The following is a 17,107-nucleotide window of genomic DNA, read 5'->3' as shown; positions in this document are numbered from 1 at the left end:
CTCCAGTGAGTGACAACAGAACTTCCATGAGGAAGCAGCTGCCTGTAACAAAATACATAGAAAGTATTTGCAAGACTGGGAAATCTGCTCTTGCTACTCAGAAATGGTGTGACCCAGAGGATTAGAGCAATGTTTTCATTTGGGCACAGTCTACAACAGGAAAAAAACCAAACCACAACAAAACCAAACCAAAAAAAACCCACCAAACAAACAAACCAACCCCACAGTTTTGTACCTCAATTTCTTAAATAATGGAGTTTGGGATCGTAATTTTCTGGGCTGCTAGGAGTGAAACGTAATTTTATTTTTAAAATATAGGATTTTTTTTCCCCTGTATACGTAACTGGGAAACAGCACTTCATTTCTGAAGAGGGAAAGAACATTCTGATATTTAAGTAAACTTCAGTGATTTCTGATGAAGTAAAAAAAAAAAAATTACCTTAGTGTTTTAGCTACGAAATGCATATAAGAAAGAAATGAAGTGATAGATAACTGACATTCACCATGGGAATTGCGCTAGTCTTATTTATAGCTACTCCATTCCCCCCCCACACCTTCCCAGAAATAAGGCAGGGCAATGGGCAAAAGAAATAAGTGAAGAAAAGAAAAACACCATTCTTAACATGAACCATAAGAACGAAAGGCGTTTCTGGTTCACATTTCTCATATGCACATGTCAAAGTAGGACCAACTGAAAATTTGCCTGAAGACCCTTTAATGTCTGATCTAAGCAATCTCCACGTTGATCCGAATGAAGATCCCAGTTGGGCAAGATGTTGAGGCCATTGGTCTACAAGCTTCCCCTCCATGCTACATGAGGGTGGTCACTCTGCACAAGAGAATCCTTCAGCTTCTAAATGCTGCTAACGCATTCATCATTTGGGCAATGTTTATGCATTTCTGTTACGACAACCTTCAGCTGAAGATAGGTAGCAGCTAAATCTAAACCCCAATCATTTCTCCTCCATTCTGCAGTTACTGTTGAAGTGCAGATAATCCAGCACCACCACTTGGCAACTGGAACATGGTCTTCCAACTTTATCTCTCCTTCATATGCCTTTGTCCCGCCATTCATCCATCACTCATAACATGTCAAATAACACAACTAATCTCTGTGCTTCCTAGAACAGTTTATCTCAAAGACACTCAACACAGTTTCTTAGGTATAAGGATCTCAGCACACCACCTAAAGCACATTGTTCAGCTTAACCAATTGAAGACACCAGTAAACACCTAAATACAGTTCTCACAGGCACTTAATAGAAATAAAAAACCTTCCACTGTAATGAAGATCACTTAACTTCCTTTTCTGTACCGTGTTGCTATTTTGAAGACACTTTGGGGCACTGCAATTTATTGCTACTACTCAATTATTTGAACTTCATTAATCTAGTAAAAAGGTACACTTCACTGATACGAAAGCAACCAGGTATTTGAAAGAGCATGGTTTTTTGTGCTGTCAATATTTTATTGCAAAATAAAAAAGCTACATGGGTCAAGTCAGTGCTAACTGTGTTACCTCCAAGTGAAATAAGTGCTCCCTATGGGGGTATGGAAGAGGAAGGACACTGGATTTTCAGAGCAAGAGCCAGGCAAAATTTCATGTTCCCCTACTTCTAACATTGGGTCAAAGCATTAAAGACAATAAACAGGTATTATACTTCTGAGCCCTGTGATCTACTTTCATGGTTAAAAGTTCATGCCAGTAACAGCGACTGAAATGAAAACATTCAAGCTGACCTTTCCAAAAATGTCTTTGGTTAGTAACAAATCAGATGACTAGTCCTGCCAGAGACTTCAGCATTCCCAAAATGAGAAATATTTCAGCCCAAGTTGTATAGTTTTCTATTAATTTATTTTATGCCGTTTTTTTAATCACTTTGCAATGGTACACTTCACAAGTTGCAGCTTCAAGAAGTAAGTTCACCTTGTTTATAGTGAAGAACAAAACGTGAAGATCAAACTAATTTTAGTTTAATGACTGTCCAACGCTTAGGAAAAGTAAATACTTCTTGTCCCAGAGGAGAATAACACAACGCAAAGCCTAGATTTCTCAGAAGAGCCATTTCCTATAATGCTAACAGAGACTGTAAGTCTCGCTATAGAAGCAGGAAAATCTGCAGCCTCAGAAAGGCAACTTTGTTCCCATACATCTAGAAATCATTGAGATTCCAGACGTGAGTGAGAATCACTGAAGTCAGATAAGGATTAAAGGAGGTATGAGGTAAAACATACGGGCTATAAATCTATCAAACTCAAGCAAAAAAACTCAAAGGCATAAAAAACCAGTTACTATCTCCAAATTGATTAGGCTATCACCTTACCTAGTGTAAATCTGGAATGCTGTTCACACCAGCTGAAAATATTGCTTTTCCTGTGTTTTTAGAAGGAAGAAGAAATTCTCATCTCCCCTTTGTACTGCAGGTCTAATACAACCTAATGTAACTGAAGGATGCATTAGTTGGGTCCTTTCCCTTAGCAAAGATTAGCAAAAAGCGTCTCATAAGCCACATTTGCTGATACCTAGATGGCTACAAGCAATTACACATGCTGCAGGAAGCATCAGAATCGGGGCAGAAAAATACTGGTTACAAAAAAGGAAAGATCTCATTTTAGTGTTCAGCTTCAATACCAAAATGTGCTATTCCATCACCTACACACAAAAACTAGTGCACACCTGTGGGAGCATCTGCTTCTCCCTTCTCTTAATTTTCATGTGCAACCAAGAACCTTAGAAGTGTGATATTATAGAGATACACTTACAATATGAAAGAAAACTGCAGCAGCATCATGAAATAATGCACTAACCAGAGTACTCAGACTTACTGGTGAATTTCTTTACTTGTGTATTATAAGTAATTGAGCTCGGATAACAGTTCATTTGTATGCAGAGTCATGGATTATTAACAGACCAGATACTGACATTTCAAGCTCATGACACAGATTTTACGGGTGGCCAGTGTCTACAGCTGGAATTTTAAAAGCTAAGACATAAAAGGCAAAAATAGTCCAGGAAATTATCACTAATGTGAATAAAAGTCTTATAATTATTATTTAAATAAAGGAGCTGGTATGCTGAAGTATAACATGTCTCTTTTTGGACACTATCCCAAACATCAACCGGATCTCTAAATAAATTTATGAGAAGAAACATGCTCTGGTGGCAGATTTCTAATCCCACTGGAGAAAGCCCAGATCATCTCCATTTAAGGTCAAGCAAGCAACAGCTGCACATTTTTGTTCCCCAGAACAAAATAAAGCAGACCAGAACCTCCAACACAGATTCCCTTTTTAAATCTTTTCCTTTCTGATATCCATGGATGTCTGGACCCATTCACCCAGAGGTGAAGCAAACAGTATAATGATGCACTCATATATACTGTCTGTACCTCTCAGATTGACAAATCCTGTGAGCAGCACTTTGGCATCTGCCTCAGAAGCCCACTAAAGTCCCTGGGATTACACAATGGAGTGATACTAAACTGAAGCAGAAAAATGTTCTCAAGAGAAGGTACCCAAACAGGCTTGTTGTCAGAGAAACAACATCAACACCAAGATCTACAACATCCATGTGGTCTGATTTTGTGTACATTATTGTTATTTAATATTTTCCATATTAAAATCTCTTATCTGCGTTAGACATATACAGAAGGCATGCATTATATTTCTAATGAAATACTACTATTTTAACTAATGCCTTACTTTGCATATTTAAGTATCATTCTTTAAGGAGGTGGCTAAGCTATGACTGCATCAGCAGCTCACAAACAAAATCAGCATTCTTTTAAGGCATCTCATTTCTAAATAGCGCCTAAATGATGATTTTAGGTCCAATCCACTAACAAAAAAAAGCTGAGAATTTGGGGTAGAGTAACTAAATAACATGACAATTTTACAGTGACTTAGTAAAAGGGAGGAACTCGCATTGCAGCTACTGCAGTGCTGGGCGTTGGACTTTAATAACAAAGTATGGGGTGAATTTCAATAGTAACAGTTTCACATTACATCTTACAAAAAGCAAACAATGCAATGATAACAGTACTTTTGCTGGATGACAGCATGCAATGAAAACATGAAACTTCCCTCATAAAAAGGCCAAACACAGTTTGCTTGACTGCGATAGATTTATAATGTTAATAATGCCATTATAAGTAAATTATGAAACCCTTTGCACTGGTAAAGAACTATCACTCCTTACTGTGGAGATATTCAGTTAGCTTCCAACTGAAATATGTGACCCTATATTTCATGCATTTGATATTAAAGGATAACACAGGTAGATTTATTATATTAAAACTGAGTTTCTAACTTCAACTATGTTGTAACCAACATTGCAGAAGAACTAAACCTTATTTACAAAACTAAAAATAGAGCTCAATTTGAAACAAGGTGGTACATCACCTCCAACATCTTTTTGTCTCTGGTTTGCAGGTTTGTATCACAGCAGGGGAATGAAAAAAAAAACCCCAAACTAAAAAAAGACCACTATGTCTGGTTTCCTGCTCAAAGCCAAGCACTAATAAATGTTAAACTATTATTGTCAAAACTGGATCTCTAAGTGTTCAGAGTTAGGCTGAGCTTCTGCATTTTTGCCTGCAATTTCCAAATATTGGGCAAAGGCACATGCTGTCAGTAGCATCCACGTACAAAGCCTGATGCTGGATGCTCACACACCTCAATACTTCAGTCCTTTCACATCCAAGTAAATCCTCCACTTCCCAGACGCACAAAACCTACTCCATATATGCACTGTGGTCTCATTTGTCATTTCCCAACACAGGATAATATACGTAAGATAACCTGCAAAGTTATCCATCCAGCTGCTACTCCTATCCAAACAAACAGAAGGGGTTCTCAAAAATCACTTGGATAGTTTCCAGCCACAAAAGGCAGGGAGCGGGGGGTGGGGGTGGGGGGAGGGGAAAGGAGGGGAAGGAAAAAGGCGGGGGGTGTTTTAAAGATTAACTTATGTGAGATGGATTTTATTTGGGGGAAAAAAAAAAAATAATCCTCTGACCCACAAATTAACTTGAAAGGTTGGTAGAAGCTTGAAATACAGAAAAATTACTTCAGTTCAAGCACTGGAAAACACACATCATACACAGCTGGTATTCAGTTTACAGCATAACAAAATTATCAAAATGATATATGCTGAAAGTGTAGTTTAAGAAACCCCTTGTACAAAAGAAAATCATTCCAAGTCAAAAGCCCATGTGAAATATGTTCACCCACACAAGAGATTTACATTTTTTTACGATGAATAAACATTACTGTAGCAAGAGTAGCACATCCAAAAGCAGCTCCGTGAAAAAACTCCCATTTAAGTTCTTGTTTAAGAAAAGTCAGGGTGTAAGCAAGCAGCTCCCTTCGCTACCCCACTGAAGAGTGCCGCTTCCCAGATTCCTTCATCCTGTGGCTGCGCAGGTGGTCTCCTTGGCACACAGTTCCCTTCACCAGAGGAAAGATGTTGCCCATGTTTAATATATTACTGCTGTGAACAAGTTTAGAGGAGCAACTGCCTGTGTCAGAAGGCAGAAATGGGACCAATCACAATTTGTGAGCTGCTGAATGACACTGGGAGTCCTGCCTCTGAAACTTTTGTTATTTTTTCCCCTCAACTTACTTCAATTGTTCCCACAACTTAGTCACAGACTCGGACAAGTTGCCAGAGATCTACAGACACTTCCCACAGCCCTGAGCAGGCTCCTCTCTGCTTCACTAACAGTCACGCCAGAGGTAAGGAACCTCTCTCTTCTTTTATGCTTTTAATTCTTCCAGCAAAGCAGTCTAGGTGTAGTTTTCTACAAAAACTCCTCTACTCAAATTAACAGCTGGTTATTATTTTTTATCAAAAAATATGAAAATGCAGGCATTTCATCTCTGAGTCAAAAATATCATGCTGCAGGGGACATATTTTAGGGACAATAAAGGCAACTGAGATTTTTCTACATGCTGGTGGGACGCTAGCTGTCCTTAAGTAGGACGATTTATACAGGTAGCATTACACCAGAAGGTGAGAAGCTTTCATTATTTTCCTCAGACCTTTGTCTCTCTTTCAAATTTAATATGTTTGGGTTTTGGTTTTATAACACAAAATCCACAAAAAGAGTAATTCACTTTAAGTTTTGTAGACACGCTTTTGTTTCCACAAAGCTGCCTACCCAGAGAAAGCTCTTTCACCATTTAACTCAGAGAAGCATTTTTCCGATCCAACACGCTGAGAGAACAAACCTTTTTTTGCTCTGTGATGAAAAAGTACTCTTAATTAAAAAAAATTTAGCGGCTTATAGAAGTACTAGAACAGAAATTGTATTATGTTACTCAAACTGCAGTTGAAGATACAGAATTCATACAGTATTTTTTCTGTGAATTTCTTTAAAGGTTTATTTTCTCCTGCTGGTCATTGTAACTGCCAAACTTGTCCTAGAATGCTTCTAGTAACAGATAAATAATTTACCTAGGATTTGTAACATCATGAACTGAATTTTGAATGCAAAAAGTAATCAATTTATTTCCAACTAAGGGAAGTGTGTACACACTGTACAACAAAACACAACCTCAGCTTTAAAATCACTGCAAACAAAAAAGAGCGCATCTTAAACAGGAACATGTCACATACAGGACATTTTAATATTCAGATATACAAATATTTTTAAAAGGAATATGATTCATTAATATGTAAGTCTCCAAGAAATTTCTCGTCCTTACAATCACGTTCCCCTCTTCCATCAATTTATACCTTACTACTTATGTCTACTTAAGGTTCTGGTTTTAGAAAAGACAGACTTTATATAGACCTTAATTTTGTGAGGTGTGTTTTCCCTGTTATTGAACAGACACACCTAATTTATTTTTTTTTTATTACTGACTCGTAGGCATCAGGAAAAAATATATGCAGGTGCTTGCTTTTGTGCTCAGCAGCCTTCTGCCAGTCTTGAATAGACAAGTAGTGGAAGTATCTGGATGTCCTTTTCCTCCTAAGGCAAACAACCTGTTATGAAGTTCTGTAGAAGCTGTTTCCAGTAGGTAGAAGCAGCACTTCACACCTCCCAGTGCCTTCAAACCAATGCCTACGATGAGCAAAACGATTCTGAGACAGACATATAGATTTATTTTTTTTTCAAGGCTAAAGTAACATAAAATGTAGTTTCAAGTGAAGAGAGGAGTTTGGGTTTATTCTACCACAGAAAGTCCTTCTCTCCTAACACATACACTGCATACGCGCACCTTTAAAAATACAGAGTTTACGCATACACACACAGATTGAAGATACACATGGAAACTTAACTGCTGTAGGCAGCTCTTTACTGGAATGCATCCATAGCTACAGCAGGATAGACACCTGTTTATCTTAATTCTATCCCATCACAGAGTTAGGTAATTTAAAGTAGATGACAGTGTGGTTCAGCTGTTAAGTTAAACCTAAAAATTTCACACCGATAACATCTCATGTCACAGACATCCAAACCCTGAGTAACAACAACCAACAGTCATGACAGAAGCACGTGCTACATAGCAGGTGATAAATGTTACAAATCAGATGGGAAATACTGCATTTAATTTACCGCAAATAACAATTTTCTGCCTTTTTTTAAGCACTCATTTGCCAAGACAACTATATTATTTGTATTTAGATTCAGTTTTATGTATATACCACTTTTCTATTTTAAAAATTTGCATTCATTTCTCATCCTCTGAAGAGGTTAGGAATATAGCATCTTCATTGTACAATATGAAACTCACTAAAATCAGTTTGTAATCAGAGAGCATAAAGGTGATTTTCACCGTTTTTTTTCAGACTATCAGCAAACAAAAACGCACGGGATACACCTACAGAGCTAAATAGCAGCTTTTTATTTGCTTTAAGAATAATTTGATTTAGAAATAGAAAAGTACCCCAACTGGAGAAACAAAACATCCCACAGGAAAGTAATGTTATGTTCCCTAGACTACAAAACACTTTAGAACTGGAAGGTTGCTTTTGCTTTCTAGAGATCGATACATGGCTTAAGGGGACTTTCCTGTCATCAAGTTACTTCTCAGAAGTTGAATTTATCTACTATATTCTTCTTTCAATCAATGCCATTTCATTGTCCCCTGAGCTGCTAAGAAGGTTAAAAACACAACTTGCAACATCCCCTTCTACCTTTTACACATACTAGATGTATTTTAATTTTTACTACAGTTCAAATTGCACTTAACCCATTTCCTGTTAATAAATAGCGTCATATGAACCACCAGAACCTAAAACCCAACTTGAAACTACAAGATGTTAGCTACTCCATGCATGCAGTGGAGGAAGGAGTTAATTTCCTAAAGTAAAGTTACTATGTAAAAGGCAAATCATACCAACAGATGGGAAAAAGTATACAGTTATTAAATGTCTTGTTTTGATTAGGGGAACAGATGAGTACAGAGGCTGAAGTACTTGCCCAAGGTCTCGCTGCACCTTCCTGCAGCAGTTGCTGGGAATTTAACCCAGAGTTACAAACTAGCCGAAAGCTTTAGCTCCCAGACTACTCTTACGGGCCAGCACACAGAAAAATCCACATGGTAGGTGGGTAACTTCCAAAGAACAAAATGCCAAACCAGGCATGTTCAACTACTCATCAGTGTTAATTTCTGTACCTGTCACATTCTCATAGACCTGAAACACCAGTAAAGGCTCTTACTGGCAGTCTTGCATCTGAAACACTGAGAACATCAAAGCTAATCAAAAGGAAGATTGTAAGAGGAATGAATTAATAAGAGGGGTAGGAAAAAAAAAAGAATCTAAATTAAAGTGTGAACCTTCTCCTATCCTCTCCTATACAATGAAAAATATTGACACTTTAGTACAAAACAGACTTTAAAACAAATGGTAAAAAGGATAAAACGAGTTTGCTTTTCCTGTTACTAGCACTTCTCATACTCTGTGAGCTGAATTGTTGCTTCTTCCCCCATCTCAAGGAAATGTTTTCTGCATGTGATTGACAAGTCAGTCTCTAGTGCTCTTCAATGACAATATATTCCAACTGTAGTCTTCTCTTTCCCCTTGCACAATTCCTTGCTCTTTTTCCACACTCCTCTCTCTTCCTCTGTTCATTTTTTTCTTCTGCTTTCCTCCCTCTGCAGTCCTCTCCTGTACTATTGTCTGCATTCTTGCCTTCACCCATCCCGGTCTTTTTTTCTGACATCCAGCTCTTTCTTTCCTTTTACACTTTCTTCTTAAAAAAAATAATAAAAAAAAATCAACATTCTTTTTTCTGCAGTCAAGTTGTTGAATTGGCTAATACCCTTAATACCCTTCTTCACTGACACAATTGCCTAGTGCAACTCTCAGCTTAAAATCAGAATAAGCAACAGAATTGTGCACCCCTAGCATAGGTAAATCCAAATCCAGCCATTGGGGTAAATCCTAGCAAGTCACCTCCATACTATTTTTTTTTTTTTATAAAGAACAAAAATAAAAAATTATGACATACCTTCATAAATCACTTCTATACTGGAAAACCTGTAAGCAACTTCTACTTCATCAATAGAAATTTTTACTTACTGAACTAAACTGTCAGCACTGAGACACTCTAAAGGTCTCTAGAGATAGTTCAGACTGCTTCCTTCTTCACTTGCTTCTTACCCCTCATCTTCCTCATATGAAAAAGGAGGATTTTCAGACTTGGAGGTCTCAACCGCAGTGACTCCACACTGCCGATGAGGAGGTAATTTTACAGCAGGGTTCAGAACAAAGCAATGCAACTTGGAATAAGATCGATACATTAACACAGGACAGTCAAGCATGCCTACACATCAATTGTAGCTGCTGTGCACAGGCACAGCTTTAGAACTCCACAATATCCTCTCCTGTGGGTGCCACAGAATACACAGACAATGGTGACAAAGGGCTCCAGGTTCAATTTAACTCACTGCATTTAGTCCTGCATGCAGAGTTCTTCTTTGCCTTGTCACTATACACACAAATCTTTAAACTTACCTCCTGTGAACATGCCTCTTCCTGCCTAAGAGTGTCATACTGCTCATACAAACAGCTACAGGAATTTCTTAGGCTAGGTAATTTTTGGTAGCAGTTCTAAGCATGACCTAGACCAAGGATCACATAACTTGATGGTACTTTTTGCATCACGATGTTTATGGTTATTAAGATACTTCTTTTCAATGGATGAAACCGAATTACTGAGTTTTGGGGACATATTGTAAAAATCTATGCAATACACTGTTATGCAATATTACTTTTTAACAATGCCTTTTCAGGGCTTCACTTGGTCGTATGGGAGAGCAACAAATCAAACATGTCAAACCTCTTCTATTCCACTGATATCACTGCTGCATTTAGTAAACATATGACAGGAAACAGGCTGTATCTAAAATTGCTGTGGCATTTCCACAGGAGCCAAATTTATCCTGTGTGACTTCAATGTAGTCAATGCAGTTGCACCAGGAACAAGCGCGGCCCACGGTTTTCACTTTGGTCACATACCTCCTCTCATTGTGAAGGACACCCAGGAACAAAGATAAAAATAACCTAATACGAATCAGGGAAACAGTCACATGTCAGTGCAGAAGGAAGCAATAACTGTGATCGGTGACTCATTCTAGGGCACCAGGTATAGGGTACGCCCTACACAGTAACATATGGGGTCAGCCACGTGACTGCTTCCTGCAGATTCGCGCTATGCATAAGACAAGCCTTTCCAGTCCATTAACAACACTGTATTAAACACACAACTGTACAGCAATGCAGCTAACAGTTTCTCTTGTGCAATACCTGGTCTTGTCACACATGAGTGCAATACCATTTGATTTTTAAAAAAAAGGTCAACTATACCTTGCCCTTTTGTTGCTCTTTCCTTTCAAGAAGTGGTACGTGCATGCATAATACTTCCAAATATTGACCTAAAACACAGCCAGGGTCTAAACAGCAGAGAATAGCTACTATTTGTGGTAATGATAAGCCCTCATTTCAGTGTAATTATTTTCTCAGGCTGTCCATTTTGACCTTGATAGCCACCCATATGCAGCTGTGTTACTGAATCCTGTTTCTCTTTATGCACACTTTAGGTGGGTGACAGCGCCATGGAGGATTAACAAGCAAGGTATGTGTTTATTAGTTGAAGCCATGCACTTGTAAAGACAAACTTGTTGAAATACAGACACAGAATTTGTTTTCTTTGCTGATAAGAAAACTCCTCCCACAGACAGGCTTAGTAGGTAAAACAACATGTAGGTGTGTTGGAAATTTCCAATTCCATATGAGCTTTTAAATCAAGAAAACCAGGTTACTCTATTTTGACCCTTTCTGATCCCTCCTACTGTTTTCTAGCCATAAAAGGTAGACATTTTAACTTCCACTACCTTCCTTTTTTTAAGATCCTTTCTTATCGCCTGTCTGGCAATGTATGTTCAAACAGCTAATATCAGTGTGACAGCTCGATTGAGCCTTCTGACCTATTGTCTGCTCCCTCAGAAACATCCCTCACCCATTCTAAAGGCAAGAATAATTTTTTCTCCCTTCCCAAGAGATTTCACCATCTCTCCTCACCTGTGTTCGCATTGCATCTAAGATGCCCAACCAGCTAATATTGCCTTTTACAGAAGCACTTCAGAGCCCCAGGTCCTGCCCCTGGAGTCATACAAGTGAAACATATGCAACAGCACAGCAGTGCAGCTGCTTGCATATGTAAAATAATGTAAATCTAATGCCGTAGACAGAAATGGACTTATTGTGCATATATGCAGGTAAAAACTCATGCTGCTCCAGCCCGTCTGAGGGCAGCCAGGAAGGAGACAGTTATGTTGCTGCAGCAGGTCACGCACAACCCAAAGCCCACAGGTTGCACGCACCCTGCATTAAAAAAAGACATAGTGAGTTGTGATGAAGTCATCCTCAGAAAATACTGTTCTCTGTGCAGTGTCCATCACACAAGCTAGTTACTCAAACCTTTCTGTACTCGCATAAATCCGTTAGTGGTTCACCTACTGTGCTTTGTCTAGAAGAAGATGAACAGCCTAATGCACCCCAGTCTGTACTGGGCTGGGAGAACGAATGTGCCGTCAGCCAAGCCACTTGAGAATTCCCGTGTATGTCTTGCTTTTACTGCACTTGGGACAGACAGTGATCAGCAAAGAGCTAAGCAGAATATACTTGGCAAGCACTTTAACTGCTTAAATAGATGAAAACAGCTACAGCATAAAGTCAAACAAAGCTGAAAAATTACAGTCACTATGAAAGTAAGTTCCTGGTTTGTGTTTTATTTGCAATAAAGTTAAGATCAACTATAGCTCAAAACATCATAACAAAATCTGAAGTTCAATTTTCGGAGGAGATGTCATCACATGGAACCACCTAAAGGTATTACAATATCCATGTGTAATCTGGTTTCTTTTAAAAGTCTCTTTTTAAATACCAACATTGCCACTGAAAGCACAGGTATTCTACTCATACAGCACTATTTGAATCTACAGACCCATGTGAAGAAACCAAAAAAAGAAGAGTCTGAAAGACACTTCTGTTTCATTTTAAGGTTTTCCATTTTAGGCCATCTAAAGACAAATTTGTGGACAACAAAGTATCCCCGATTCAGTCAGGATCTTCATATAATTTAGGTGGCAGATATCTAAGCAATGGTTTTCTTTTATGTGGCATATATGAGTAGACAGGAATTTCATTTATTGAAAAAAAAAAAAAGAAAGAGATATGACAAGGAGAAGCCTCCTGTCAAAGATATCACGATACACGTTCGTAAAACATCTAGTGGCAAGCGAAGCTTTAGGAGCAGTTTGAGACACGCGTATATCATCATCATCTTAAAACCCGATTTTCCACATTGCAATAGCACCTACAGAATCTACCCCACTACGCGTTAAGCAAGCGTATATCAAAGCCAGCCTCTTCCCATGGAAGGTTCATACAAGAGGGTTTTACACCATAACTACTTATTGGGAGTTTTAAGACAATTGACATCCTGTGCTTCCATCTGACATTAAAAAGGGGGCGGTATACTTGGAACAATGTATTCACTTAAGAGACAAAGTTACATACATACTTTACTTTGTTCCTCATCGCAGTCCTCTGCCTTTGCACCTACATTTTGTAACACATAGTCCCACATCTATATATTAAAAAAAAAATCTTTAGTCCTTATTCTGCTTTGTCTGTTGACTACTAAAATTCCCTATAGCAGTTATGCACGGAGTTTAATTGCGCACCTTAAAGTATTTCTACTTGGAATGGAAATGCTTCAACAAGATTTCTTTTCCTCCCTTCCCAACTAAGATACTGGTAAATCAGATAATCTGCCCGGGTCACTAACCGGCAGCAGCAATCTCCAGATCTCCTGGCTGAAAGGTCTGTGACTCTAGCTATATCATCAGGCTTTCACATGTGCTTGAACAATTAAAGAAGGGGTGGGAGGGAGGGAAATCATCCATGGCCTTTCAACCAAGGATGGAGAGATTAGGATCTAAAGCAATGATTGAGTAAATCCCACGTATCCACAATTTCCATTTTACCATTCCTCACCACTGCTAAGAAACAAATGCTCAGTAGCCTTCAGGAGGAGAAGCACAATACAGCATAAAACCTGTTTTAAAGTAAAAACATTGTAAAGGCAACCTGTTTACTTCAGGCTTTTCGGAACTTTAAAACAGTCTCCATTTGCACTCATCAAAACTCTTTACTTCAGCATTTCTAACTCTTCACTTTCCTGCTTTCCCAGCTCCACAAAGGCTGTCTAAAACAAAAAAGAGAAGATAATAGGCACTTCGCACTGTTCCTGACAACTCTTCTTCTTTCCTGCCCTCCTAAAACCTCTGATTTGTGCCCTCTGCTTTCTCGTTGCCATGGAGAAGGTCCAATACATAACCCGCTCTGCTCTGAGGAGAGCCTCAACTATTGAGGTCAATCCACAAGCACGCCAAAGGCTCCAAGAGCTCTTTGTGAATTTCTGCCTGATTTTAATTTGCCTCTTGCTGATCTGTATCATTGTGATGCTCCTCTGAAGTTCCAGCACTTCTCTGCACTGTCCTCTAGGAAAGTCACCCGAAAGGGAAGAGAGACCTACACCCGCAACTCCCAATGCAAGGATCCTCTTGTGAGAGGGGCTAGCACTCGGACTAGAGCTGTATGCCAACCATCGCACTATTCTCATTCTACCTGCTACATGTATTAAAACCACACTTATTCTGTCCAGAACAGTGTTTAGAGCCTGTTGTTACAAAGCTGTGCATGACCTAATTTGTCATCTCAGTCAAGAGATGTCTTTTCTGAATGGGATAAAGCACTGCCTCTTCATGGAGCTGGTAAGTTCCTCAATGTTTTAGCTAGGTCACACAAACAGCAGCTTCACTTTTTGGGGGACTGAGCATTTTTAAGTTTCTCTGAAAAACCTTAATCCCCTGGAGAGGTTCTAAATTCAGCCCACGTCCACCCAAAGAAGAGATACAGGCACACAGCCCTCAACGCATCATAGGAAAATTTCTGCTCTGCTTACTTCAAGGTGCTGCATTATCAACTGAAGGCATTCAAATTGTTTTAGTGTCTTTAAGGGAATATAAGAATAAATGAAAAATGTCTTCCAACCCAAAAATAAAAACTACATCATATGCTTTTCTCCCTACTTAAGGGATCTTATATACACACACACACATGTATGTGCGTATATACACACACACACCCCCCTTGGATCTTAAAGAAAAAAAGGCAACTTCATTTACAGTATTTTTCACTAGATGCATCCTTACAGAACTACATGACATCTGGAAAGTTTTTTCACTATATTTTGCAGAAAAATGGACACTATCACACTGGTATTTAAAGAGAGAATCTGTTGCTTGTTTAGTGGCTGGCCCAGCCCAAACCACGACACGAAGATTTAGTTTTCTGTAGTCATTTAACTGCCATGACAATTCGCACAACTCAAAAATCAAAAATAGTTCTCAGAGTTCTTATTATTTGGCTTCCAACAACTTTATTGCGACCTGCTGTAATTTAAGCAATAATCTCCTTAGTGTAAAACTACAGAAAACTTGGTATTTGCCAATGTCACTCAAGATGGTTAACCTCTGATGTGGTAAATAGAAAGGTTTCGGTCTCCCTTACTGACATGACTGAAGCGTATCATACAAATACAAGTAACATCACCACCTCCAACTGCAAATGCCTGTTAAAGAACAAGCAAGTGTTTTTGTAAAATAATACATAAAAAATAAAATAAATTATAACCAATTATGCACAGGAGGGAAAGCATTGCAGAAATATCTTTTCAACATATAAACCAGAGTCTACACATATAAAAGATGAAGTTTCCACTCCAGCAGTTGTCAGTAACAAAACTGAGCAGTAGATTTTCAGCCCTCCCACACCTGGTGTTCCTGGTATTAAGCTAAATTCCTAGAAACTTTATATGGTTTTCAAATTTAAAGAAAGCTCAAGAATCAACAGACAGAGGTCAAACAGGCATTTTATTTTTTTTTAAACAGGCACCTTTCTATACCACCCTGTGTGAACAATCCTACTGATGAATGCAGAAAATCAATACAAGTTTATCTTACTCTTGTATTCTGCCTTCAAGACTTAATATTCCATGAGTAGAGGTTGACAGTGAACAGCTAGGCAGGAGGGGAAGAAATCTTTGAAAAAAACCTCTGTATTCAATGGAATGCAAGCAAGTCCAGTGGCGATGCACCTCCTATCTGGCAAATAGATATGCTGAGACCAGACCTCTGAAATAAGGTTAATCACTAGAAGAAATTAATTAGCTACTGTATGAAGATTAGGGCAAGCATTGATGAGATTGGCAACACACACCCCACTTGCAAGTTAGTTATGGATGCTACCAATTCAAGCTGTCAATGTCGATCTCATTTCCATTTCATGCATTCTGACCACTTTAACAAAAGCCTGAGATTTTAGTAAGCGCACTTTCCCTATTAATCCTTCTTCTTAAGAAAAGCCACACACACAGTGCACTTTGGGGAGGAAAGCTGGAAATAGAAAAATCTAAAGTTACTTTCTTCTCTTTTTAAATCTGTATTTCTGTGATGGATAGGGTTTCCAGTTTTAGTTTGCTTTGGAGGTGTTTCAAGAGACTTCAATTGGAAATAGACAACAGTTTTACAGTACTGAAAAGTTCGTGAAGAAAAAAGGTCTTAAGAGTAAAATATCAGCACAAACATTCTGAGAACACATGGGATTGTAGGTTTCACAAGCCAGTAATATATATAAGTCAAAGTAAAGCATTGCTAAAAAAAATAAAAGCGCACACACACCCCCCCCTCATAAAACCAAACCCACCACTTTCCTCTCAGGTACCTGAAAAGCCATTATTTATTTAAAAAACAATGAGTAAACAAGAACAAAACCAAAGTATAAATAAACTGGAAGCCCTACTGTTACTTTACGGCAATGCAGACAAATTGCACGTACTGTATGGATCTTTTGTGTCTTAGGGTTCCGCTGATCTGAAAAACTGCTACTGTCCTCTACATAACTAAATGTCAACCAAATCCAGAGATTAAAAAAATAAAACCTTTTGTATATAGTACAATCTTCTTTGTATACTTATATGGCCTTTAATACTAACATCCACTGTATTTTTATTTATTAAAGTGACTGCTTGAAATTATATTAATGCATAAAATAAGATACTTAAATACAATTCCATTTAGAAAGAAGCATCAATTCTATCATCTACTCATTACGGTTATGTGAAAAAGAGCTAGTCATCAGAAAGATTTCTAATTCTTTATACCTCTGTTTATTCTGCTTTGCTTTTCAACAGTAATCTTGCCCGTTTTGCGATGTCCAGATCACCTACACATACTTAATTTACACTCACCAAGTAGTGCACATAGGCAATCCTAATGAATTTTGTGAAAGTGTAATCAAAAAGTTCACAACCTTTATGAGCCATAATAAAAGTTCCAAACACAGCATGTAGCTTGGATTAAGTTTTCATTTCTCTGTTCCACTCCACCCAAGGCTACGTCTTTTTGCTAAGTTCATCTTACACACAAGGATAGTGAATAAAGCAAGCTAGACAGGCAACAATCTGGTATTACTCTTTCTCAAAAAAAAAAAAAAAAAAAAAGACAAACTTCTGTGGCAACTTTG

At 38.3% G+C, this 17,107-nt stretch overlaps 2 protein-coding genes across 2 annotated transcripts in view; one reads left to right on the top strand and one right to left on the bottom strand.

The window, feature by feature from the left end:
• Positions 1 to 17,107, bottom strand: part of CEP85L (centrosomal protein 85L) — a 114,940-nt gene that overhangs the window by 41,211 nt on the left and 56,622 nt on the right. The gene's annotated exons all lie outside the window — the stretch shown is intronic.
• PLN (phospholamban) lies at positions 5,331 to 16,929 on the top strand. Its single transcript, XM_074580876.1, has 3 exons — positions 5,331 to 5,736; positions 11,056 to 11,090; positions 13,713 to 16,929. Exon 3 carries the CDS (start codon positions 13,837 to 13,839, stop codon positions 13,993 to 13,995), a length of 159 nt encoding a protein of 52 aa, XP_074436977.1. The 5' UTR covers positions 5,331 to 5,736; positions 11,056 to 11,090; positions 13,713 to 13,836; the 3' UTR covers positions 13,996 to 16,929.

Source organism: Larus michahellis, chromosome 3, assembly GCF_964199755.1.
Source record: "Larus michahellis chromosome 3, bLarMic1.1, whole genome shotgun sequence".
Classification (NCBI taxonomy): Eukaryota; Metazoa; Chordata; class Aves; order Charadriiformes; family Laridae; genus Larus; species Larus michahellis.
Note: the sequence above shows the minus strand (reverse complement) of the source record. Positions and strands in the feature narration are given on the sequence as shown.

What these genes read in the sequence shown, in the direction of transcription:
- PLN (XM_074580876.1), top strand. Translation starts at nt 13,837, where the DNA reads ATGGAGAAGGTCCAATACATAACCCGCTCTGCTCTGAGGAGAGCCTCA.